Below are 26,223 nucleotides of genomic sequence, written 5' to 3'. Positions count from 1 at the left end.
TCATAACGACCCTCAACTGTGAGATCAGTTTGAAAGAATCAAATTTTTACGATTTTTAGGTCCAATGACATTGGAATATAATAATTTTTCTTAAATGTTGCAGCAATATAAACACTAAATTTCTGCCTCAGAATCACTCACTCAGTCTGATGTCCGGCTGCAACAATTTTCATTATTTTGTACATCCAAAAACATTCAGTTTCTATTTTCATTATGGTGTATTTTCTGCAATATATGAAGTGTATATATGTGTCAAATTCTTTTACAAAATTACCGTATTTCTGTTTGATTTTATGGTAAATGCATTATCTGGTTAGTCTCTTCTGGTAGGGTTTGGTCAGTCCAAAACAGAAGGGAGGTAATTTCAAAACTTCCGGTTACAGAATCGCTAAAGAACAAGATGGCTGCGCCCATAATTCAAGTTCGTGTAACTTTTAAATTAGCTTTTATATGTTGTTTGCGCAATTTCATTTGATAAATATCTCCAAAATTGTTATATCTAAGGTCAATTTATGTTTATAAACATAATTTCTTCTCCTTTCATTCTTGCAATATGTTAAACACGTTGTGTGATTACATTGGGAAGCCGGTATCTGGTTATTTCGCCCCTATTATACACTCGCCCAAGATTGGCCCGTCCCAAGATTTTATTCGTTCTAGTTTTAATTGATAAAATATACTTAAGTATTTAGGTTTTAATGTATGTTAGCCTTTCAATGATCGACATTTGGACTCGCAGTTAAGTTTGGTCTGTTTCTCAAAAGTTGTTTTTTTACCAGGTTTTTTGTTTACACGAATTGTAGCTAGTGGAGACAGAATGGGCTATTCCAGAAATAAACCATCCCGTCATACATGTCAACCTCTTACAAAGGGAAATCATGTCATGACATGACATGATATGTCAAAAAGCGTGTGAAAACGTGTGACGTAGATCTATGCGGACTTGTAAATATGAATGTGGTAAATGTTCATAATTTCATACAAATTTGTGAATATAAAAAAGCAATATATATTCTACTGTGAACTTTTATTGTATTAAACAGTGGTCTGTTATGTTGATTTTAAACCAACACCACTAGACACATATTCAAAACAACTGCCAGTTTCAAGTTTAGTTACATTTATTTGATAACAGCACACAATACAAATGTAATAGTCCAGTTCTGATCAGAATTCAGTGTCACTTTCTTTATAATTGAAAAGATTCTCCCACAGTAGGAATTGATATTTGACTGAATTAACTTCATCAAGATTTGAAAGAATGTCATAATGTTTTTTTTTTTGGCAATGTAAAATGTCATCTATTATCTCTGCCATTGCTCCCATTGCTATTGCTTGGTTAAAACTGGGTAGTTCATCAGAAAATCCTCGATTGTAAACCGTTGAAAAAGCATGTATTACACGCGAATATCATGTCACTTGACATGTATGCATCCCGTCCCCCCTTTATGGACATCAGTTGTGAAAAAATTTCTGGAATTCCAGAATTTAAAATCATTACACTACTTAAAAATACTGGAATTTTCTTCATGATTCAGATTGCATCAAATTTTATTTAAATCTATTCACTGAAAACTCAATGTTACGTATATTATCTTATTTCCGCAAAGATACATCAGAATTGATTTGAAATGACTTTGATTTATTTATGGACCACTAAGATAAGAACTATAGATGAACAAAATTAAAAAAATCAATATGATAAAGAAATTGGTGAAAAAGACGAATAAACCAAAAATGTAAAAAAAAAAAAAAAATTCTCAAGATCAGAAAATAAAGATAAGTAAAAAAATATGATGTTAAAAAGATAAGAATGTCAACAGATTGGTTAATATTATTCTCATAAGAGAATTACCATCATTCAGTATTCTGAAATGCAGTTAAAGACACCATCAACCTTGTCAATGGGTTTGAAATCTGTGCAGTAAGTAGTGATTTTAATAAATACATTATAGCCCAAACTTTTATTTCTATTCTATGGAATCTAAAATAAATCACCAAAATACAGAAAGCTTTTTTCAAACTTAATCACACATATTTCTTAAAGATACATGATCTTTATAAAGATTTTTTTTAATTTTTGTTATTTTGGCTTCCATAGTTTTTAAAATTGAATTATCTCCCTTTGATGTAGATATGATGTAAACAAATGGTTTTCTTCAATGTAAGAATTATATAGTAGACGAAATTTATGCACCACTTAGTAAAGGGCAGAATTATCAGATGGGCGGAGTTACAGACGTTTGTAATTACCGGACATGACTGTAGTTCAAGTAGGATTAAGAGTTGTTGATGAAAAACATCATCTGTGTGCAACATCAACCAAACTGGATTTGCAAGAATACTTATTTATTATTTAGAAAAATGAAAAAAATCTTTGTCAAACGCCTTGATTTTACATGAGATTTTCATTTTTTTCTCTAGACTAAGATAACGTCAAACGCTGACTTACTAAGGGAGATAACTGAAACATTGAGGGAAATTGGATGTTGTCCAAGATGTATACTGAGGTATATTGGGGAAAGACAAGGAGATGTTTACAGATTGACAACACAGGTAAATGTAAAATATTGTTTACAGACAACACAGGTAAATGTAAAATATTGTTTACAGACAACACAGGTAAATGTAAAATATTGTTTACAGACAACACAGGTAAATGTAAAATATTGTTTACAGACAACACAGGTAAATGTAAAATATTGTTTACAGACAACACAGGTAAATGTAAAATATTGTTTACAGACAACACAGGTAAATACACATATTGTTTACAAAATGATTAATGGTTAATATTTTCTAAAGGGTACATCAAAAATTTATAATTGGTTTTAAAAGTTCTTAACAATTGGAAGTTCTAAAATGAAATGTAAAAAAAAAAGAGACATAAGCTTAACATAACATAGGGTTTACTAAAGGCATGTTTCACTTTTTAGGAAATAGAGAAGATGGTTGAATCAATATTAAAGAAGGAAAATGTGTATCCATTAACTACCCCATGTCCAGTTTGTTTAGGTATCCTACAGACATATATAGATGAAGAATTTCTACAGAAGGTATGTTTGTCGTTCCTGTATTAAGTTTGATTTGTCTACAGAAGTTGAGGGCCTCGGTGGACTATTGGTCTAACTGGTTCATGTACTGTATCACCAGTTTGTCAACACTGAGGTTGTGAGTTTTCGAACCTAGCCCATGGCAAGTGCATTTGTCTCAAATCTAGACTTGTCAGTTTTACTGCCAAAGGTTGATGGTTCTATCCATGCACTCTGGCTTCCTCCATTAATAAAAACTGGCCACCAAAATTTAGCTTATATTGCTTGATTGCTGTTCACAACCAGCAATCAATTTATCTACATGCACATCGGTTTATACTTTTACTAAAATCATCCTTGTTTTAACATAGTATTTGTATTGGATGAAAAAGAATAGTTTTAACTTTGTTTAGCTGGGGCAAAATATGTATAGATTTTTCTTTTTTCTTTTAAAATGATATAGCAAAAACAAACACTGTTGTGAACAAGCTCAGTCACTGTATTGTGCTCAAAAGTAAGGCCACATGATTGATCATCACATCTTATTTAGATGTCACAAAAAACACATTTGCTGATCTTATATTTTGGGAGAAAATTGTAAGTTACTAATATTTTTTTTATATTTTATAGATTAAAAATGCTGTAGAGAAAGATGATTATGAATTCAAGACCTTTATATGTTCACTGACAATACCAGTTTGTATTTTGGTTAGAGAGGTGAGGATGGAAATACATATTTATGAGTTAATTAAGATACTACAAGTATACACACAAAGTTCTTAAATGAGGCAATAAAAAAAGAATGTTTGTTTGCCCTTACCCAGAAAATAGCTGCCTACTGAAAATCTGTTATTGTCCCTGATGCGAAAAAGATTTTTTTTTAATCAAACAGGCATGAAGACTAAAAAACATTTGACTCTTCAATTTCTCTTTAATGAAAAAAAAGAAACTTCCTACCTATCTACTGTCTGTCTCTACCTTTGGTCAGTGTTTGGGTCAAATAAATGATCTAGCAAAAAACAAGTAAAACATTGTACAATAAAAGCTGAACATATTATTTCGTAAATATTTACATTTTCTTATGAGATATCTTGATGCAATTAGCTGGTTTATAGATCACATTCTCATTTGATTTTCTGATTATTTTTTTATTTTTATTTCAGCATTCTGTTTTAATACATTTACAAGACAAATTTAAGTAAGTGAATCCTATTTTGTATTATGAAGAATTATTTCTTATAAGTAAAGGTGTAATCAGAATATGCCAAACTATTGCTTTATCAAGAGTTTTATTTTAAAAAGTCCTTTCTATTTTAGTATCTACATCAATGGGTTCTGCATTTTGTGCACCAGTTGTGTTATTTAGCAAAATATGTATAATTTCATTTAAATAAGTTAAAAGAATACCTTTAATTTGCATTATGTCATTTTATTGGTAAATTGCATATGTAGCTTAGATGAAAAATCTATAAAAATATCATCAATGTACATGTATTTGAAATATAAACAAGAGAGATATTTTTTCCATAAACAAATTTATGCAAACTGTTTGAAATGTAAACAGGGGAGATAATTTATCCCAACATAAAGTGCATGTACATACATTACATAAATGCATTTTTAGATATGAAATTAGGTAATGTATGTAAACATATATTATGGAATGGACTGAAGATCTGAAAGTTTCAATGCAATACATTTTATATTTAATTTAGTAACCAGACCCGTAGCCAGGAACTTCCAGGGGGGGGGGGGGGGGGGGGGGGTTTGTTGGACTCGACTTTAACAGTCACAATTTGAACAAAATGTTGATTTTAACAGTGCTTATTTGATTTCAAGGGGGGGTTCCGAACTCCCCTGGCTATGGGTATGGTAACCATATTCCTTCTCTTTCTAATAAGAACTTAGCTAGTGAATCTATACTGAAGTTATCTATAACAGCCTTTTTATGATAAATATAGAAATTGATAAGAAACTTTAGGTTCAAACTTTTTCTGGCAAAATATGGTGGATTGTCTTATTCAAGTGTTATGCATCCTTTGCTCTCATCCAGCATCTTCTCGATAAAGGTGAACCTAATAAAAAGCTTAAAAGCATCAAATTAAAAAAAAAAATGAATAAATTATAACAACTCCTACTCTCTGTATTGTACAACTGAAATTCAGAGTTTTCATTTTACTTTTTGTTAAATATTTTTCAGAGATGAATACGAAATTATGACATTGCAAGATTTTGTATCGATAAAAGAAGCATGGAAGTTAAGGTGTGGTCCATTGTTATCTAATCTCATCAATGTTCCATTTGATCAAAAGGTAAGCAGACTACTAAGTTTGGTCTTATATTGTTGGGTTGCTGTTTTATTTGAGTTTATTGTACATTTAAGTTCAATATGAATTTAATTTAAATACAAGTTTGACATAGCTGTGATGTTGTATATAAATAGATATTAGAAGATCTAGATGTTGTATTATTGCCAATGAAACTTTTCTTTATCCAAGCCATAATTTGTAAAAGTAAACCATTATAGATCAAGGTACGCCCTTCAACACAGAGCCTTGGATCTCGTAAACCATTATAGATCAAGGTACGCCCTTCAACACAGAGCCTTGGATCTCACCAAACAGCAAGCTATAAAGGGCCCCAAAAAGGACCAGTGTAAAACTATTTTAAACAGGAAAACCAACCGTTTGAGTATGTTTGATCCTTCATGCTCTAATAATGTGATGTAATATATTTCAGAGTATGTTTGACATAGCTGTGTTGTTTAACTATGAAAGATCAGACAAAGAATGTGCTTTCCTGTAAGTCAATTATTTATTAGATTTTTTTCAGAACCTGTTTTAATTTAAGAAATAATTGATGCAAGCTATATTTTTTGTAGTTTTAACATGGTTAGGCATTATATTCGTGATTGTGTAGGCTCTTCCATAAACCTCCATTTCCATTCTCAATTTTATCTTCCATAAACCTCCCATTCTGTTTGTAGTGAAGCAAATGGCTGGCACTGTGATTTTTCAGAGGGAGGAGTTTGAACAGCCTGCATGAACGGTTGTCGTATCTAGGTCAAATATGTCTTTTTCGGAATGCAACACATTGCAGTCATAATAAATGAATAGTAACATCATGTCACTATTTAAGAGTTTGAAAGTGTTTTAAAGTTAAGGAAATATATTTAAAAATGCATGATAATTTGATAAAATTCTTTATTCTAAAGAAGTCAATAAACACATGTGCAAACACATTTTATTGGATTTAGAGCATGGGTTTGTTCACAAAGCAAAAGAAGCATGTCATATTAGAATAAGACATATGAGAATTTAAACTTACAAAGTATTTTACTGATTTGTTCAACCAGTAATGCATTATGGGATAAACATTTTTTAGATTTGATAAACTATATTACTTGAAACACAAAAAAAGAATTGTCAGAATGATAAAAAAAATTGAAAATAAAAGTAAAACATTGAAAGAAAGGAGTCACTAAGGACAACATTGTTTATACTGATTCCAAATAATGTTATCTTTTTGTTTGCTGGTTATAAGTGATGTTAATTCTTTACTTCATTGAAATTCATAATAATGACTTTGGATCTCTTTAAAAATGAATATATTATTTAATATTTATTTTCAGTTCAGATGAGAAACCTGATATATTTATCAAAAGAAAAAGTAAAAACTTTAGGGTGAGTTTTCTAACAGAATAAATAGGGACATTTATTACCCTTATTTAAACCAAATAAATTATGCAGATCTATTTTTAAAGACACAGTTCTTGAGTTATGTTCCATTAAAACGTTTTAACTTACATGCAAGCAAGGGCATCATCTGTGTCCCATGGACTCACTCCCCATTAAGTTAGTAATACATCTAGGTCATTCAGCATAAATGAGGCTGTCAAACTATTTTAACTCTTACTTCAGCTTTTATTAAAAGATTTTGATACCTGAAATGTATGGGCAAATTCTCAAATTTGATAGTCATCTATAATATCTTTAGAATCAATATATTACTTTCTCTTGATCTCATATTTGTCATATTTAAAAATGTATTTTTTCAGAACCTTGATGAAACTTTCACCAGGAACAATGTTATAAAAGCTTTAGACAGTATGTCAGAAGATTTGTTTAAAAGGTAATAAAAATTATCCTGTCTCGTAAGATTTTTGTGAGATTTTGATTATGAAAAAGAAGATTTGGTATGATTGCCAATGAGACCACTGTTCACAGGAGACCAAATGACACAGAAATTAACAGCTATATTTCACTGCACAGCCTTCAACAATGAGCAAAGCTCATAACGCATAATCAGATATAAAAGGCAGTGAAATGACAAATGCAAAACAATTCAAAGAGAAAGTTAATTAATGTACAAGAAATTAACAAAAAACAAATATGTAACACACAGAAACAAACAACAACCACTGAATTACAGGCTGCTGACTTGGGACAAACATACAGAATGTGGGAGGGTTAAACATGTTTGCACAATCCTAAGATTGTTTGTCAATGTTCTGTTCTTCCTTTTTTGTAGTCTTGTTATCTAAGTAACAGTTTTATGTTATTTATAAACATACTGTTAAGGTGGTACCTAACATTACAGGGAGATAACTCTGTAAAATCAGCAGAACGTTTTAATGACGTTGACTTATTAAGGGAATATTAAGCTTCTCAATGATCAAAATAAGTGTTTGTCAAACTGTTAAATAACCAGTGTAAATTTTCTGATTAAACGGTTGGTTTGAAATTTTTGTATTTTTGTCAAAGGGTCAAAGTAAATACTTTGTAAAAATTTTAAGAAAATTAAACGAGCCAAATTAGATTTAGTTAAGGTGTTAGGTACCACCTTAAGTAGAAAAAAACATACTGTAGTCCCTAAAAAGAATAATCATGAAAATATTCAATCTTGATTGTCAGCCACTTACGATGAAGGAAGACCCTTATATGATGTAATATTGTTTTTGTATAATTTTAGGTTGTATAAGACTCCACCATCACCACCTAAAAGTTCATGTAATTTTCTGGACATTAAATGTTCTCATGAACCAGTGTTTGTAGCAGGTATATAGACTATATTTAAGTAAAGAGTTTTCTTACATGTCTTAAATGTATTAAGAGACATTCAAACTTTTGAAGACGAAACAAACGTCTGGTGCATATACAAAATTTCTATCCTGGCCACTTCCTGGTATCTAAGCTGAGTTGGTTAATTGCTATTGAATATTTGTTACACAGATGAAGAGGGATGTGTTTAAGTTTTCATTTCAAACCACAATCCTGTCTATTCATCCAGTTTATCATTTTCAATGAATTTTCTCTTAGCAAATGTGTTAATGAATGGTTCCAGAAAGTTGGTTGATTTACAATATTAAAAAAAATCTTTTTTTAATCAGTTATCATATCCCATTGTTTATTACAGGTAGATATAACAAATACAGCCGAGAGCTGAGCCAGACACCATGGTTTATAGAGGGTAAAAGAAAAGGCGTGTCCTCAGTGGAAGAAGAAATTTGTAATCTTATCAAAAAGACGTTCAGATATGAAGGTACAAGGATTGTCTGTTTGCTTTATGGTATAGATTAAAAAATTCATGTTATAAAATTGAGAATGGAAATGGGGAATGTGTCAAAGAGACAACAACCCGACCAAATAAAAAACAACAGCAGAGGGTCACCAACAGGTCTTCAATGTAGCGAGAAATTCCCGCACCCGGAGGCCAAGGCTTCCAAAAAATATTTGAGCCAGCCGGACATTTCATATCTGATCCCGATTTTAATCCCTTAAGACTTAGTCACAAAAGGCAATTATGGTAATCAGATGGCCATAATCCAATGATTGACATAACATTAAAAAAACGATTTTAAACTTTACTTTGATATGATATGAATTTGATGTACGGATGTAACTGTTAAATTGGCAGTGCATCATTCAAAGTGTGCACATCAGCGCGCTCATATCTGCCTTAGACTTTTTATTTGTGCAAAATGACATCGTCAAAAACTTTACTTTCGTTTCACATTGTTCTAACCGGAGAGGTCAACCGGATGTTGACTTGACAATGGTAAAACTTGGACCATAAACGGATACGTAAAATCCGTGTACGTTTACAAAGCACGACTGAGTGAAGAAGCTCTTTCCACGTTATTTCTTCAACAAAATACTTGAAACGAACGTTAGATACATGTATCAATGATAATTTTAGCATTTTTGAAGAAATGTAGGATGCATAATTAAATTTCCCACCTGTGCACATGCGCACACGTGTTCTAGTTCATACGACGTAGTTCTGACGATTTTTCATTTAAAACCTTTTTAAATTTTTCATCAAATCATGTTGATAAACTAATTTCTAATAATTTTAATCTTTTGGACTAAATCAATTAGAAACAAACCGCTGAAAAGTAAGAAAAAAATTGTGAATAAACCGATCAATTTATACGATGTCCGGTACTGAACATAGATCACCTGTCACCTGAACAGGTAGATTTCAGCTGTCCAACTACTACTTAGCCTTGATTAAAATTAGAAAGTATTGTAGTAGTCAGTCCGTCCCATGAAACTTTCGTCACATTTTTCTCAGGAACTACACATCCACCCTTTCTGTAATTTGGTATCAACACATGATAGCCAAGTTGAAAATTTTCGTCACATTTTTCTCAGGAACTACAATACAAGGATTTCTGAAATTTGGTTTCAGGATTTATATAAGTCAGCTATACCGTGTGATGCGTTTTCAGATTCATCACTCGACAACTTCCTGTTTACCGAACACTTGCATATTTTTACACTATTAATATTATCCACTTGTGGCGGGGGTATCATCAGTGAGCAGTAGCTCGCAGTTTCACTTGTTTTGATAGTAATTAATCATCATGTCACATTTATGACCGGAAATGTGATGATGTTAAAGCCAAAAGGTTGGGTCAAAAAGATCGTGAATTATGTAAAAATGACCGAAAAAGCCTGGAAAACTAAAAAGTATATGACCGTTTCATGCTTTGACCAGCCGGACTTTTACCGGACATTATACAAATGACCGGAATATATGACCATTTTGGAAGCCCTGCCGGAGGCGTCCTTCAGCTGGCCCCTAAATAAATATATACTAGTCCAGTGATAATGACTACTATAAATTCAGAAATTAATGCAATGTTTTTATTTTTGATAAAAATGTGACAGGGTTGTAATTGCAAAAATTTAAACTCCCATTTTGAAATGACAATATCACAATCATAAATGCATGCAATAATTTCTGAATTTACAGTATCCTATCTTTGAAAATATGGGAGATGTCTGGATGGGGAAAATAGGGGGGGTTTGTATATAACCAACTTGTATTGTTTTTCAAATAATCATGAACAGAAAGAAATTGGGTAGATTATATCAAAAGAGGCATTTTAAAATACCAATTGAATGAGCTCTATTTTATTAAAAAGGGTGTTGGAGGGTAGATAAGGACTTTCAAAAATCATCTAATAGTGCGGTGACAGATGTGTAAAAAGTCGTCTAGATCGCGAGTTTAATCTCCCCAAATAACACACGGCTAAAAATAGTCTTAACTTAAAGACAAATGTGTCTTCTTTAGTTTTTGCCCTGTCGTCAGAATTTCGTACGGTCACATTTTTCTAAAAAGTCGTTTTAATGACTAGTAGTATATTGGAGAGTTTCAACCCCCCTTTTTCAAATTGAAAAAATGTGTATGTTTTCTCACATTTAATTGAAATAGTTTTTCCTGAAGCCATTTTTATGTCAAAATATTCTATTTAGTATTTTATTTTCTTCTAATCTATAAAATTTGCGAAGTTTGGACTGTTTAAAATTGAGGTAATTTTAATTGCAAATTCAGACACAAACTTTGGTTTCTTCTTCATAGCAGTAATAAAAATTATCCCATGATATTTTAAGCATATAGTATTTAATAAAACTAATAAGTGATAAAAATTTCGGAACCAAAATATGAAAAAAACCTTAAGAAATCAATGGAAAAAGAATTGACTAAAAACTTCAATTTCAACACGGAACTTAATCACTTGCCTTCCGTCACATTTTGTGTATTAGTCAATAATTTGCTCTCAACTGATAGATGGAATTACTACCTTTTTCGCTATTATATACATATATTTTCAATTAAAGTGCACATATGTGCCACATACATTGTTTGTATATGTTTATATTCTATGTTTTTTGTTTCAAAACATCAAATATACTTTGTCAGAAAAATCTTAATGTAAAATCAAAATAATTGACGGATAGTTTCAGTAAATATTCCGTGATATGTGAAGTCCGTTGCAACTTGCTCCAATAAGTCCAAAAGAAAAGAATAAAGTCGTTCAATTTTATACAGTGCTTAATATGCAAAAAAAAAAACTCGACTGGAATTTTGAGTCAATTTAACCATATAGGGAAGTCGATTTTTGTATCTGCATCGAATAAAAGATTGGATGAGGTGAACATGTTTCATGAAAAGGCACTTGTTTCTGTCAATATGGGTTTACTATCCATACCCGTACGAAAAATCACCCGTACGGGTATGGATAGCAAACCCCATATTGACAGAAACAAGTGCCTATGATTTCATGCGATAGCTGTTAATTCGAAGAACTCCGTGCAGGCAGTTTACCATCGTTCATGCTACAAAAGTTACACAAGTTAACATATTTGTGCCCCCTTTTAGAGCGAGGAAGCTTCTTATCTGATATTTAATGACGACATACAATTATCGGACTGTTGTCCCACAGTTTCGAGTATTTGTATGCGTTCTAGAATGCAGTCGTAGCCGTGGTGTAGTGGTTAGTGCATCGGACTACTAACACAAAGGTTCCTGGTTCGATTCCCGTTTGGGATGAAAATTTCAGGAACTCAATTTTCGGCTCTCCCTTGACACCATTTGCGAGTATGGTCTTGAGGAAACGATGATAGTCTGTCGGACGGGGACGATAAATGGCTGGCCCGTGTTAAGAGAGAGCCATATCTCTTGCACGTTAGAGACACCCTTGTAGATTTCGAAAAAGAGCAGGCTAATGCCGCTACAAGGCAGCACTCGCACCCGCAAAGTGGAAAGGGATTAATATAAGTTGTAAAACTTGTTTCCCAATCCACTATAAATAAATATGTTTAAACTAATGAAGTCGTTCAACTGGAGCGCTTGTACATTTTGTTGCAACAAAACATTTTAGAAATATCAAAAAAACTACGCAAGTTTGAATCAGATGAGCGTATGAAGAATGTTTTATCCGTGTCAGACAAAGTTAAAATTGAAATAGTTTTTCTGTCCATCTTTTAAACTTCAAGCACTCTGTCATTTTGGTTGCATTACAAATCATTTGCTAAAAACGAGAAAAGACCCAAAAAAATCCAAACCCGTGGAAGCAGATATCTCAGATCACGATACTGCTTTTACTAATTTTATTTTGGCTATTGACAACCATTTAATGGTCATTCCTCGTGACACCGTTACTTGATAAATACAGATCTACTCTAATTTAAAATATTATACTTTTAACATGCGGTCTAAACTTATTGATTTCTATAGAAATTCAGTTGTCAAACAACAAGTTCAAGGCCAATATAACATAATATATAGTAGCAAAATAACTATTTGAGATGCAATATCAGCTGCTAGGCAATTGAAAACTGACCTCAAAATCTCAATGTCAACGGTAATAGACACACATAACGGACAGATATTTCATTCCGCTGCAGGTATACTTAGAAAAGACATCGAAACTCTAAAGAAGAATACCCAACTTCGGATGAATTGTCTCTTCCTTCTTCAAGTCAGTCAATGCCTTCGTATTTATTGCAATTCATTTTATAGTTACTTGATGAAACTGCATACAGCCAAGACTATTCTCAGGAAATGGCACCAGAGAAATTGCGTAAATGCTAAGAAATTGTTAAGTCAATCGTGTGTGTGGCCAATTTTGTTTTACTCTTTTTTATTTAGGATTGGCTTTACAAATGTACCATGAGTTTAGTTCAAAACACCTTGTTGAAACATTGAATGCCAATGGACGTTGTGCTTCTTAAAGTAAAGTGCGACGCTATCTAATGTATTGCAAACCATGAAATTGAGCGAATTCAAGATAGTGTGTTCATCTCGTATAATGTTTCCTCAGCATCTTTACAGACACGCATATGGATGTCATCACACCTTCCTAAACCCCCTTTTAGATCTCTGTTAAATCTTGGATGAATTGATAGGGATGGTTTGAAGCTGGTATTTTTTTTAGGAACAAATGTCTTCGGACTTCCTACAATACCTTGTCTATACTTGTAAAGAAAAACTCCAAATAACGTGTTTGCTGTGAGCAGAACCTTTCATGTGCAGACATGTGGCCATGAGTGAAATGAGTAGAAATATTAAAACATGTCTTGTGACGGTTGATGAAAATGAAGATGATGAAGATAACGGTTGATTTGGTATAAAGCTTGTTGCACTGGTATACCCAGGTTAGGGGAGTGTTGGTGCGCCCTTAAAAAAGTTTAACCCGGCCACATTCTGTATGTGTCAGTTTCAAGTCACGAGATGGTAATGCAGTGTTTGTCGTTTGTTTCTATTTGTTTCTTATTCATTTTGTACATTAATCGGGCCGTTAGATTTTTCGTTTGTTTTACATTATTTGTTTCGGGAATTGAAGACTATGCAGTATGAATTTAATTTTTTACTCATTGTTGAAGCCCATACGGGACCTATAATTGTAAGTTAATTTATGTCTCATTTGCAATGATATCACATCTTCTTTTTTTTTATATGGAATACTTTTGAAGTTTGTGGAAAAAAAGGGATATATAGGTACAAAACCTCTAATGTAATAGATTTTAACCAGAGTAAAATACACAACAACAGATAATACTATGGAAGCAGTAATAATTGTGAAAAAAACCAAAAGCAACGAGTAGTCTTTAAAAAAAAATAAAGTATCCGCAAATTCAATTTGAGGTCATATTTGACTGTAGTGTTCTATTGCTTTGGTTTCATACCTCACCCAATATGATGGTTTAAAAAACAATTTTAAAGTATTGTCCTGCATGACACTTGATGTTTACCTGAATTTGAAAATTGCCATAAGGTTAAGGTGCTCTCAACATTTTATAGGTTGAAAACTTGATTTTTGAAGTTTTTTTTATAAAACGTCGTTTTATGAATTTTTTTGATAAAAAAATCTCAATAAAGTAAGGTTTATGTATAATAACAAACATTACTAAAGCCAACACAGTATCATTTGTATTTAGGTAGAGTTTAGAAATATAAAAAAATGTCAAAATTGAAACCCTCCAAAATTTTCACAGATTTTTACATATGACCTTTGACCTCAATTTAAAAAAAATGTGACCATATCAAGTCTTGACGACAGGCATATTATTATAGTACACGATTTCCTCTTTCCAATGATATATTATATAGGTGTGTGTTCGTTGGGGAGATTAAATTAAAAAAAATCTGCCTTCAGTCACCGCACTATAAGAACCAACCTACATTCTTTGAAAATATTTTGGCACTTCTTAGGTGCATAATACCAAAAAGGATCCATAACTTAAGTCCACAAATAAAATTTCCCTTTCTACCCTCACATGTCCATTTTAATTGAATGGTCCTGACATATTATGAAACTAAAAATAACAACCTATTTTAGGGGTTTCAGTCTTAGTAAGTCCCCCCTCTTTATCTTAAATACCCCCTTTCCATTACTGTAGATTCAGAAATTATTATGTGCATTTATTATTACGATTTTGTCTTTTTAGACAAAAGTGCTATTTTAATGTTTGCAATATTGAGTAAAATCTTGGTAAGTTCACTTGAATGAATTTACCTCTATCATCTCTTTAACTATACAGAAAATTTTAACGAAATCTTAATCAACACATCATGGGATTCAAAAGGGTGTCTCAGATTGTCTCTATGGTATTCCATTCCCTCATAAATCTCTAATTAGTGTAAACATCCTAACCACATAAAAGAACATAATGTTTAATTAGGTGTAAAATTTGTTCTATACATTCTATCTGAAATCTGAGACACCCTTTTGTAGATAATGGCCATAGGAACAACATATAATAAAATCAACCCTCTAGGGATACCTATGCAGAAGCTAATTTCATTTGAAAGTGGAAATTTGGTGAAAAATATTTTAGACACAGTTAACGTTATAATTGGTTACATAATTGTTGCATAATACTAACATTGCATTAATTTGAAAGAGTAATATGTTAGCTATCCAAAACTACCACTTTTATAAATTTTCAAGCATTATTAAGAAAGTTACAGCATTTTAAAACTGGGGAGTTAGAGTTATAAAATCTTTGTATTGTGCTACCTTAATTCATATAAAAAATTTCAAAATGCAAGTTAAAACAATTGTGATGATAATAACCCTATTAAATTTTTAGCAGCACTAATTTCTGAATTTACAGTATATTTTATATTTGAGCCATTATTAAACACAAGGAAGTTAAAGCAAGCAGTGTTTTGTACAGAGTGAATAACTTATGAAAAGTTTTAACAATCACAATAAAAAATATAGCACAAAAAAAAAAATTTGAATTAAAAGTAGGAGTATATATAAAATTCAATATTGTTTGATACACATGTGAAATAATCAGCTTTCATATTTGTTGGTTTGAAAAATTATTGGGTTTATGAAATGAAATTTAAAGTTAGACTGTTTATTATCATTTCAGAAGGGAGATTTTCAGCCTCAGGTAGAGAGGATGTAGATGTGAGAATGTTAGGTTCAGGTAAATATCCCTTCCTACTAACTTAAGAGTTCTCTCCCTTTCCATAGTTTTATACAAGAGTTGTCTTTCTTTGGTGCTTGTACTGTGGATTCTTTATAATAATTAGTGGTACACCAATTTTCCTAGATTTTGCAGGTTCATGTGAACCCTGAATTTAAATGTTCAAGGAATTACAAACTTTCTATAGGCTTGAAGGCAGACTTTGGCAAACCACAAAATTAAATATCCAAGTAAATTGGAAGCCAACAAAAATATAGGTATACATACATAGAAAATAGAACATATTGAAAGAAAATAACACTTAATTCAAACCTTCGAAAATATGGCAATCAACTCTTTGCATAACTTAATGAAATTTAAAGAACAGACAATTACTAATTCTTTGCTCCCCATGAACAAACAAATTGGACATGCACTACTTAGGATTTTTAGTCACTTGGCTTTAAAAACTGTGCAACTGATATCACTTTTGGATGTACAAACCTGAGAAAATATTGAAAATCCCTTACTACTGATCAAAATGTGAGATTAAATTTAAATACTGCAAATTGAAACCTTTTATTTTTAGATGATGTTTTTATTGTTGTATAATTAATTGGGTTGTATATTTACCTTTTATTTCAGGTAGGCCCTTTGTTGTAGAAATGATCAATCCAAGAAAAATTACAGTAACAGAAGAAGAAATGATATTGTTACAACATGTAGGTGTATCTAAGTTAGCTATGAAGTAACATTTAATACTTTTATTGATTTTCTAGCAATTGATCAGTTCTGTTTAAGATTGCTATATAACTATTTAAGAAATCATTTGCTGTTGAAATATGATTAGGTCCAGTGAAATAACTTGCATTTACCTCAGTTTTAGTTGAGTTATACCATCCATAGTGCTGAAGCTTTCATTTGATTCTAAAATAGCCCAAATATTTAACATATTTACCAAGTTACAGATATGCATAGGAAATGCTTAGTGTAAAATATGTACTTCTTTGGTTTGTCTTTTTTAATGGGTGGTATGTCATATCATAAAGTATATATTATTATACATTTTGTACTTCATGTCAAGATGCCAGATTTCTTTGGTTAATATGAGGGAGACAATTTGATTTATCCCATGGCAACTACTCTATTACCCTTCATGGAGACGCTTGATCATATGTGCTCTTTGCTTAATAGGAATGACTGAGTGTATGAGACGTGAAATTTATTAAGGGAGTTCGCTTCTCAGTTTCAAAGTAATTAACTTTTCAAAACACTAGTTTATATTGATAGGGGATTAATAAAGGAATACAAAGAGCGAAAAAAATATATAGGTCACCGTGCTCGTTTTCGATATATTAGCCATTGAAATTTTGGCGGGAAAATGTTCTCTCTTGACTTTTCATAGCTTTATCATTGACAAGTTAAAGTCCTCAAAAACTATTAAATTTTAAAAGACTTTAACAGACAGCTTATCATTATACATGTAAAAGAATTATAAAAAGAAAAGTTGGGGTCACCGGGCAAAATTTGTTAATGCATTCAAGTGGATAAAACCAGAGAATTCCGTAAATCAGACCAAAATTCCAAAACATGACAAGCCAGCTTCCTTAAGTAGTAAATAACCGAACATGCAGTATAATAAAGTAAATAACCCAAAGCTTAAAGGGTGATAGAGCAGATTGTTACCCCTTGAAAAAGCATTGTTAACCTTTGCTTCACTGCAGTTAACAATGTTTTCTCAGGGTAACAATCAGCTCTATTATCCACTCAGCTATGTTTTATTTATATAATGTCATATTATTTTGTTTATTTAATTTTCAGGAAATCAACAAAAATTCCACAGATGTGAAAGTTCAAGATCTACAGATTGTTTCAAAGTAAGGTACTGCATTAACCTTACCTCATTATGGGACCATTTAGTGAAATTATCTTGGAGACAGTTAAGTAAAAAACTTGTTTCAAGAGCTGTTATTTCTTCAATTATTACGAAACATTTATTAACATGAAACTAAAAATCACATAAATATTTAAAGAAGATGAGGTATGAGTGCCAATGAGACAACTTCCAATCCAAGTGACAATTTATATAAGTAAACAATTATAGGTCAAAGTATGGCCTTCAAGACAGAGCCTTGGCTCACACCAAACAGCAAGCTATAAAGTAACATTTACATGAAAAGTTTCAAAGTCTGCTGTTAAAAGTTTTAAATCAGAGATAGAATGTCCACAAAAATACAAATTTAAATCTTAGTAAAATAATTTGAAAATATGTTAGTAGTTTTTGTTACTGAAAAATAATCTTCAGAAGTTAACTTATTTTAGTCACAAAATAAATGTTGTATTTAAAGTGAACATTTGTTTTTACAGAGAAGAAACAAACAATCTAAAGGAAGGAGAAATGGAAAAGACCAAATGTTACTCAGCGTTGTGTTGGGCTGCTGAACCTCTCACAGCTGATAAACTATTAAAATTAGATTCTATCAAGGTTTGTTGGATTAAGATATGCTTATAATACATGTGACAATAAATTAAGGTAGAAGTTTGATAAAATTTAACGAGGCCTCTGTGACTGACTGTTCTATGTAGTTTAAACTGCTGAACCTCTTACTGCTGATAAACTGTTAAAATTAGATTCTATCAAGGTTTGTTGGGTTAGAATATGCTTTTCATATATGTGACAAAAATTTAGGTAGAAGTTTTATTAATTTTATGGGGCCTCAGTGACCTAGTTTCAACTACTTTAACACTGGGGTTGTGAGTTCGAACCCTCATGTGACAGGTGTGCTCAAGTCCAATCTTTATTTACAACAAACAAAGAAAGTGACTGCCACAATACAGGCACTTTTTCTGAAAGTGGCCTTAATTACAATCAATCAATTAATTGATCAATAGTCAATTTTATACATTTTTCATATAAATATAGTTATATTAACAAAAACATTTTTCTTGAGATTCTTTATTAAAATCTAAATTTCAATAGAAGCTTATGCAATAAACGTATTAAGCAACAGTCTGTACTTGTGTTGGTATGTCTTATATGTCTTTTAGGATGAAAGGGTTTCTAAATTTGTACATTAACAGATTTCTATGTGATTTTATGTCAGAACATTTTGATTAAGTGGTAAAAAAAGATAGAAGAACATAAATTAGAATCTGAGTTGGGGTCATTTTTTTCTGGTTTGACACCACAGAATCCCTTATAACCACAGAAACAATCTGGTAAATTTAAACCAGCTATCATACCTGTTGCATGTTTACACATATTGCATCTTAATTTGTTATTCACTAAAACATAGTAGATGTTTGCTATCGAAATAATTAGTATAGTGGTATTTATTTGAAATTCTATTCTTATTCCCTTACAGGATTTGGTCATGCAGCAAAAGACACCAATAAGAGTCCTACACAGGTATGTTCAAGGACTTAAATTCTAATCGAGATCGCAAGTTGACAATTATCCTATCCTCTGCCTATGAATCATAAGATGCACTTATAGTTGTTGTTCATTCGTTTGATGTGTTTCAGCTTTTGATATTTCCATTTGATTAGGGACTTTCTGTTTTGAATTACCTTGGAAATCAGTATTTTTGTGATTTTTTTTCTTATAGAAGCTTCATATTTAAAAGTATTCTATGTAGAAAAAAAAACAAGAAAAAAAACCTTATTAGACACCCCTATACCAGTGTCTACTCATGATCATTGAAACGAGATGAATGTTCTGTTCTGTTATATTTTTTTTATTAAATTACATTTAACTATTAATTTCATTCATTTAACAGTCATGGAAGCCAAGAACTGAAGAAATTGCACATTTTTAGATAGCTTATTAGCTTCCTAGCTTCATTCAATTTGCACCAAAAATATCTTCTTAAGATATATATTCTCCTAGCAGGAAAAATGTCTAATAATTTTAAGACTAAAACTATTGAACTATTCACAACTAAAGATTCACAAGTTTGAAATGCTCATAAAACATTGTTTCTCTGTGTGTAAATACATAATAGTATACTATTTCTGTTTATAGACGACCACTAGCCACTAGAGAAAGAACTGTTCACAGTATGTCTGCCAAGTTACAAGATGACCATCATTTTATACTTCTTCTCAATACTCAAGCAGGAACGTATCCTTTACATTAGTCAAGCTATATGTACAGTAACTTTCATCACACTTTAGAAGCTAAAGAATTGTAGAAATCAAGTTGGGGTTTAAAAATTCATTAAATTAGTTGGAAAGATAGTCCTATTTTAAAAGGATCACTTAAAGCACCTGTTCATTTCTCCTACAGAGTTTTGTCCCATTTACTGCCTACCTGTAAAAGGACCACTATAATACAGCAGTTTTAAGTGATTTTTTTTTCAAAGAGAACACTTGTCTCCTGTAGAGAATTGTCTCATTGGCAATCATACCACATCTTCTCTTTTATATTAACTTTTGTGGATTATCTTCTGAAATCAGCAACAGATAAAGTATTACATATACAGTAATAGATTTGTGCATTGGAAACCAAATTTGATCTAAGTTGTATCCTTGTTATGGATACCTTTATATATACATATTTGAATTACTGTAAATTCATAATTATTTGTTTGATGCTTAGACTTATAGTTTAGTGGATTTATTTGGTAAAGATGAACAAATTTAAACACTTACAAATTTCCTGTTGGCGAGAAAGCATGATTTGTGAAATACACAAATGCGCACTATACATACCAAAAATGTCTTCACTTCACTTGGAAATTTCTTTGTCGGAGTTTGGACCTAAAAAAAGACTAAGAAAATGTTTGTAGTCATGTATGAAGTGCACTCCTTTTACAAGAAACATGACCCAGGGTATAAATGTGCACGTTATACATACCAAAAGACGGTAGTTTATTTTATATTTATTATCTAAATAAGATTATATGACCCTGTTTGTATTGAAAGTTACCCAACCAGGGAAAATAATTTATTGAGAATCTTATTGAAAAGGTACATTTTCTACATTACAATATCTTTTCCTCAAAAACAGCTAGGCCAGTTTAAATCATACAAAAATCATTCATTCCAAAGTATTCAATATAGTGTTTACTAGATGAGTGATTGAGACCAAGAATCTGGAATTTTTTCACCTAATTTCGGTCATTTTGAGATAACTTAAAAGTTGGTACCCTTTTTATGCCCCACCTACGATAGTAGAGGGGGATTATGTTTTCTGGTCTGTGGCTCCGTTCGTTCGTTCGTCCATCCGTTCGTTCATTCGTTCGTCCCGCTTCAGGTTAAAGTTTTTGGTCAAGGTAGTTTTTGATGAAATTGAAGTCCAATCAACTTGAAACTTAGTACACATGTTCCCTATAGTATAATCTTTCTAATTTTAATGCCAAATTAGATATTTACCCAATTTCAAAGTCCATAAAACATGGAAAATGATAGTGCGAGTGGGGCATCCGTGTACTTTGGACACATTCTTGTTCAAAAAAAGATCATCAGCATCAACAAAATTCTTTAACTGTTGCATTGTATTTACTTCATGAATTTTCCTACCATTTTCTTAACATCGTGCAAGAGCAATTAAGTGAAGGCAACAGTTAAAGAATTAAATGGTTTTAATGACTCAAATAGATCAGTTTCTAAGAACTCACTAACATTTCTGTCAATTTTGAAGACAAAATTAAAACAAGATGTTTTGCGACAATACTAAAACTAACAATTCCGGACTCATTTCCAGGATTAGTTATGTTTATCAAATTCACAGGAAATCATCGGCTTTTTAATTTATTACCTGTGATTAGTGTTTGAATATTAATGGTATTAGTTGCACTTGCTTTATTTAGCATGAAATCATTTTGAATTTATGATTTAGAGTCTAATCTGCGGTAGAGAATTCCAAGCATACGTATTACATAGTAAACAAAGCATGTGTGTTAGTTTTAAAAAAATGTATTTTTCTACGTAAATTAAATCAAGTTTTAGTTTAATTTTAAATAATTAGATAATGAAGACAATTTCACCTAGGCATTAATATAGTTATTAGGCATGTTAGGAGGGCCCTCAGGATTATAACACTATACTGGAGTGGCAGTTTTGGGGCAGTTTTATTACAGGAAAGGGATAACAAAACAAAAACAAGTTCAAAATGGCAGTTTAGAAACTCGATATCAACAAATTGACTAATTATTTCTGTTAAAAAATAAAATTTGTTCAAAATCCCAATTACTTGTTTAGGACAAATACTTTCAGTTTAGGACAAGACTAGCAAATATAACTGTTTCCAGACCTTGATTGAGTCCCTCATAAAACCAAAATAAAAGACACTTTGAACATACTGTTTATATCATGCATTGTTTCGTTAACAGTAAATAGATATATAAAAGAATTTGTGCATGGAGATTTTGGTAGATCAACACCCAACATGTGTACGTTACTGGACATGGAGTGTGATATATTAACTTTAGATGTAGAGGTAAGATATTGTTAATTCATGATGGAGTGTGATATATTAACTTTAGATGTAGAGGTAAGATATTGTTAATTCATGATGGAGTGTGATATATTAACTTTAGATGTAGAGGTAAGGTATTGTCAATTCAGTAATTAATGCAGTGTATATATCAATGCAAAAAATGAGACATGAAAAATGTAACCAATAAATGAACCTTGACATTCTTAATGCTCCTCTACAATAGAAGAAAGACATGTTTTCTGGTCTGCTCATCTGTAAGTTGGTTATTACATTTGTTTCTTCATCTGTCCTGTATCAGATTAAAGTTTCTGGTCAAAGTTGTTGTATAATTGCTAATGAGACAACTCTCTACAAGAGACAAAATGACATTGGTCATTGTACAGCCTTCAACAACAAGCAAAACCCATATTGCATATTCAGCTTTAAAATGTTCCTGAAATAATAAATGTAAAACAATACAAACAAGAAAAAATATTTTTTATTGATAAAGTTGTGGTCACATCAACTTTAAACTATATATACATGTTCATTATGCTGTTAACATTTCAAAAAGTCCATTTGCCAATTACCGATTTGATTCTGTTATTACACACTTTTTAAACAAATTACTTCCCTTTGTCAATCGTAGACTGGTTCCATACCGGACAAAATGGCTTAAGCCAATGCAATGCATGACGAATTGAAAGTGACGTATTGGCGGTTTAACTAATAATTTCTGATGTCAAAAGTAATTTAGTTAAACAACAAAATAATGTTATTAAAAGATTTGAAAACCTTATCGATTACTCACATTATGCACAGGTAGATTTGCTTTTTCTGCTAGCTCTCCATTGTAAATAAAAATTAATGTCCCTCTTAAGGGAGACAACTTTTTTAGGGATCTCTAATTACAGGATCAATTACGAGAATTGGCAAATGCCAAATTAGATTTTGACCCTAATTTCATGTGTCATATGGACAGATTCTTGTTTAAAGCTATACATGTATTATACTTTAACTTATATTGTTACACTATTGATAAAATTTCAGAAATTGTTGTGTGCATTTATTATAGCGATTTTTTAAGAATGGACAAAAATGTGATTTTAATTGTTGCGATTTTTTGCAATTTCAAAAGAATCTGTGTAAAGGTGTAATTTTCAGTACCGGTAATCAAAATCCAACTTATTATTACAATACTTACACAGTCGCATTATTTTCACATTGATAAAAAAACCTCACGATAATTTCTAAAGTTACAGTATGCAGTTAATTGCTTTCCATTAGTACTTATCATTAAAAGCTGAAAAAATATAGTATGACCATTGACGAAATTCAAAATCTGTTTAACATACTGTAAATTCAGAAATTATTGCGGAGTTTTTATACGCTCGTCAAAATTTTGACGGGACGTATTATGGTATACAATGTCCGGTGTCCGTCCGTCTGTCCCTCCGTCTGTCCAGCGTAAACATGTCACACCGTAACTTGAGAACGACTTATCCAAATTTCATGAAACTTAACATAGTTGTTTCTTATGATGGTCAAATGATCTGTATACTTTTTGGTGAAAATAAGATTAAAACTTTTTGAGTTACGGCACTTTGTAACTAAAACATGGGTGTGTTTTTATCACATGTCGCACCGTATCTCAAAAACGATTCTTGATTATGGCTTAAAACTCTAAAAACTTCTTAGTTATATCAATCTTAATATCACTTTTTGGTGATGATTCAAAATTTCATTTTTGAGTTATTGAGTATTTTGTAAAAACGGGGGAGGTTTTTTTTACATGTTGTGCCGTATCTCAAAAACAATTTATGATTATTGCTTAAAACTTTACACACTTCTTTGTTATATTAATCTAAAGATCTGTATACTTTTTGGTGATGATCCAAAACTTTATTTTGGAGTTATTGAGTATTTTGTTAAACAGGGGAAGGTTTTTTTACATGTCGCGCCGTATCTCAAAAATAATTTATGATTATTGCTTAAAACTTTACACTTCTTTGTTATATTAATCTAAAGATCTGTATACTTTTTGGTTTTGATTCAAAATTTTATTTTAGTGATATTTAGTTTTTAAAAAAGAGGGTTGGGGGTTTCACATGTCCCGCCGTGTCTCAAAAACAATATATGGTTATTGTTTAAAATTTTCTCAGAAACTATTTATGATTATTGCATAAAACTTCCACACAAGACGTCGGGCGTATCATGCGCTCATGGCGCAGCTGTTTATTATTATTGTGAAAAATGTACAGAGTTGTTAACACACTAATTTAAACTCGCATTTTGAAATGTTTTATATGTGTTAAACAGGATTTTTCTCAAAATCGTAAAAATTAAAATCACATTTAAGTGTAAAATGACAAAATCACAAAAATAAAATGCACGCAATAATTTCTGAATTTACAGTATTGAATTGAATTGAGAATTTTATTCATAGAAAACCAATAGTGTTCCATCTTTAATCAATTTGTTTTATTTCAACTATAAAAAAAAATAAAATGAAAATATATTTAGAATATGTCAAACTTTGAATTTCTCTTAGAGGAATACATAAGAAAAATTGCGGAACTAAATCACATCAAAATTGGCTGGTGAGGGCTAAATGTGTAAAAGATTAGATTTGTTTGTAGTACGAGTTGACTGAGAATAAACATCTGATCACTTTTCTTCTTTTCTTTTCAGTCTGTAGAGTTGGAATGGCCAAAAAGATTAGAGAATAACCACACAAATGATGAACATTAGTCATATTTAATACTAATTTTTAAATTTCATTAAAAATAATCTAAAAATGTATGAAATAGATTCAAGTTTTATTACTGTACATCAGATTTCTATATCATGGAAGAAAAGGAAATGAAGTTTTTAGAGTCAGAGAAATGTTGGTGAAGGTGACATATCTTCCTGTAGTCTTTTATCTTGTTCAATAGTGTTTTAAAATCCAGATCAGTGTATAAGTCTAGTACAAACAAGGGTTCATATTTATATCACACCAACAATCTTATCTGCATATTTTTATACCAATGCACTTATGCTTTTCTCATAAATTGTGAAGAACTACAAAAAAAAATTATTTATTTAAAGATCTTTATATGAAGATCTTTATTTTTGTTCTTTAAATTTCTGTACCTATCAAACTGCATATGGCAAACAGATTCCATTGCAGTAATGGAACAATTGTTTGTTTGTGATCCTTTGAACTAGATAGCCTATAGTTTTATTGTGGAGCCTGCAACTTTTGTTGCAGAAAGCTCATAATAGGGATAGTGATCAGGCAGCAGCGGCGGCGGCATTAGCTAACTTCATAAAAGCTTTAAATTTAAGAAGGTGGACGACCTGGATGCTTCATACTTTGTATATGGATACCTCATGTTACGAAGTTTCTTTCAGTCACATGTCCAATGTCCTTGACCTCATTTTCATGGTTCAGTGACTACTTGAAAAAAAAGTTAGATTTTTTGCAATGTTAAATTCTCTCTTATTATAAGTAATAGGATAACTATATTTGGTATGCGCGTACCTTGCAAGGTCCTCATGCCCGTCAGACAGTTTTCACTTGACCTCAACCTCATTTCATGGATCAGTGAACAAGGTTAAGTTTTGATGGTCAAGTCCATATCTTAGATACTATAAGCAAAAGGTCTAGTATATTCGGTGTATGGAAGGACTGTAAGGTGTACATGTCCATCTGGCAGGTGTCATCTGACCTTGACCTCATTTTCATTGTTCAGTGGTTATAGTTAAGTTTTTGTGTTTTGGTCGGTTTTTATACGACCGCAAAATTTGAAAAATTTTTCGTCGTATATTGCTATCACGTTGGCGTCTGCGTCGTCGTCGTCGTCCGGCGTCCGAATACTTTTAGTTTTCGCACTCTAACTTTAGTAAAAGTGAATGGAAATCTATGAAATTTTAACACAAGGTTTATGACCACAAAAGGAAGGTTGGTATTGATTTTGGGAGTTTTGGTCCCAACATTTTAGGAATTAGGGGCCAAAAAGGGCCCAAATAAGCATTTTCTTGGTTTTCGCACTATAACTTTAGTTTTAAGTTA

The 26,223-nt window shown here is 31.4% G+C and overlaps 2 protein-coding genes across 5 annotated transcripts in view; one reads left to right on the top strand and one right to left on the bottom strand.

Annotated features, from left to right (window-relative positions):
- The window catches only part of LOC143069589 (ral GTPase-activating protein subunit beta-like), a 45,606-nt gene extending 45,177 nt beyond the window's left edge, over positions 1–429 (bottom strand). For all 4 annotated transcript variants that reach the window (XM_076244297.1, XM_076244299.1, XM_076244298.1 and 1 more), the window contains exon 1: positions 275–429. The gene's annotated coding sequence lies outside the window, so the exon portion shown is untranslated. The remainder of the gene's footprint in view (positions 1–274) is intronic.
- On the top strand, positions 383–24,973 carry LOC143069594 (tRNA pseudouridine synthase Pus10-like). The gene is made up of 19 exons (XM_076244310.1): positions 383–421; positions 2,425–2,556; positions 2,937–3,056; positions 3,663–3,749; positions 4,196–4,230; positions 5,233–5,344; positions 5,772–5,833; positions 6,664–6,715; positions 7,090–7,163; positions 8,004–8,089; positions 8,448–8,573; positions 15,710–15,766; positions 16,391–16,467; positions 17,567–17,622; positions 18,113–18,230; positions 19,111–19,154; positions 19,770–19,868; positions 22,088–22,187; positions 24,858–24,973. Exons 1-19 carry the CDS (start codon positions 401–403, stop codon positions 24,915–24,917), a joined length of 1,518 nt encoding a protein of 505 aa, XP_076100425.1. The 5' UTR covers positions 383–400; the 3' UTR covers positions 24,918–24,973.
- Positions 24,974–26,223: the final 1,250 nt, after the last annotated feature.

The sequence above is a fragment of the Mytilus galloprovincialis genome, chromosome 3, assembly GCF_965363235.1.
Source record: "Mytilus galloprovincialis chromosome 3, xbMytGall1.hap1.1, whole genome shotgun sequence".
Taxonomy (NCBI): domain Eukaryota; kingdom Metazoa; phylum Mollusca; class Bivalvia; order Mytilida; family Mytilidae; genus Mytilus; species Mytilus galloprovincialis.
Note: the sequence above shows the minus strand (reverse complement) of the source record. Positions and strands in the feature narration are given on the sequence as shown.

Bases quoted from the DNA above. Each gene is read 5' to 3' on its own strand.
- LOC143069594 (XM_076244310.1), top strand. From the start codon at position 401: ATGGCTGCGCCCATAATTCAA. The intron at 4,231-5,232 runs GTAAGTGAATCC...AATATTTTTCAG, and splicing joins CATTTACAAGACAAATTTAA to AGATGAATACGAAATTATGA. The intron at 8,090-8,447 runs GTATATAGACTA...TGTTTATTACAG, and splicing joins TGAACCAGTGTTTGTAGCAG to GTAGATATAACAAATACAGC.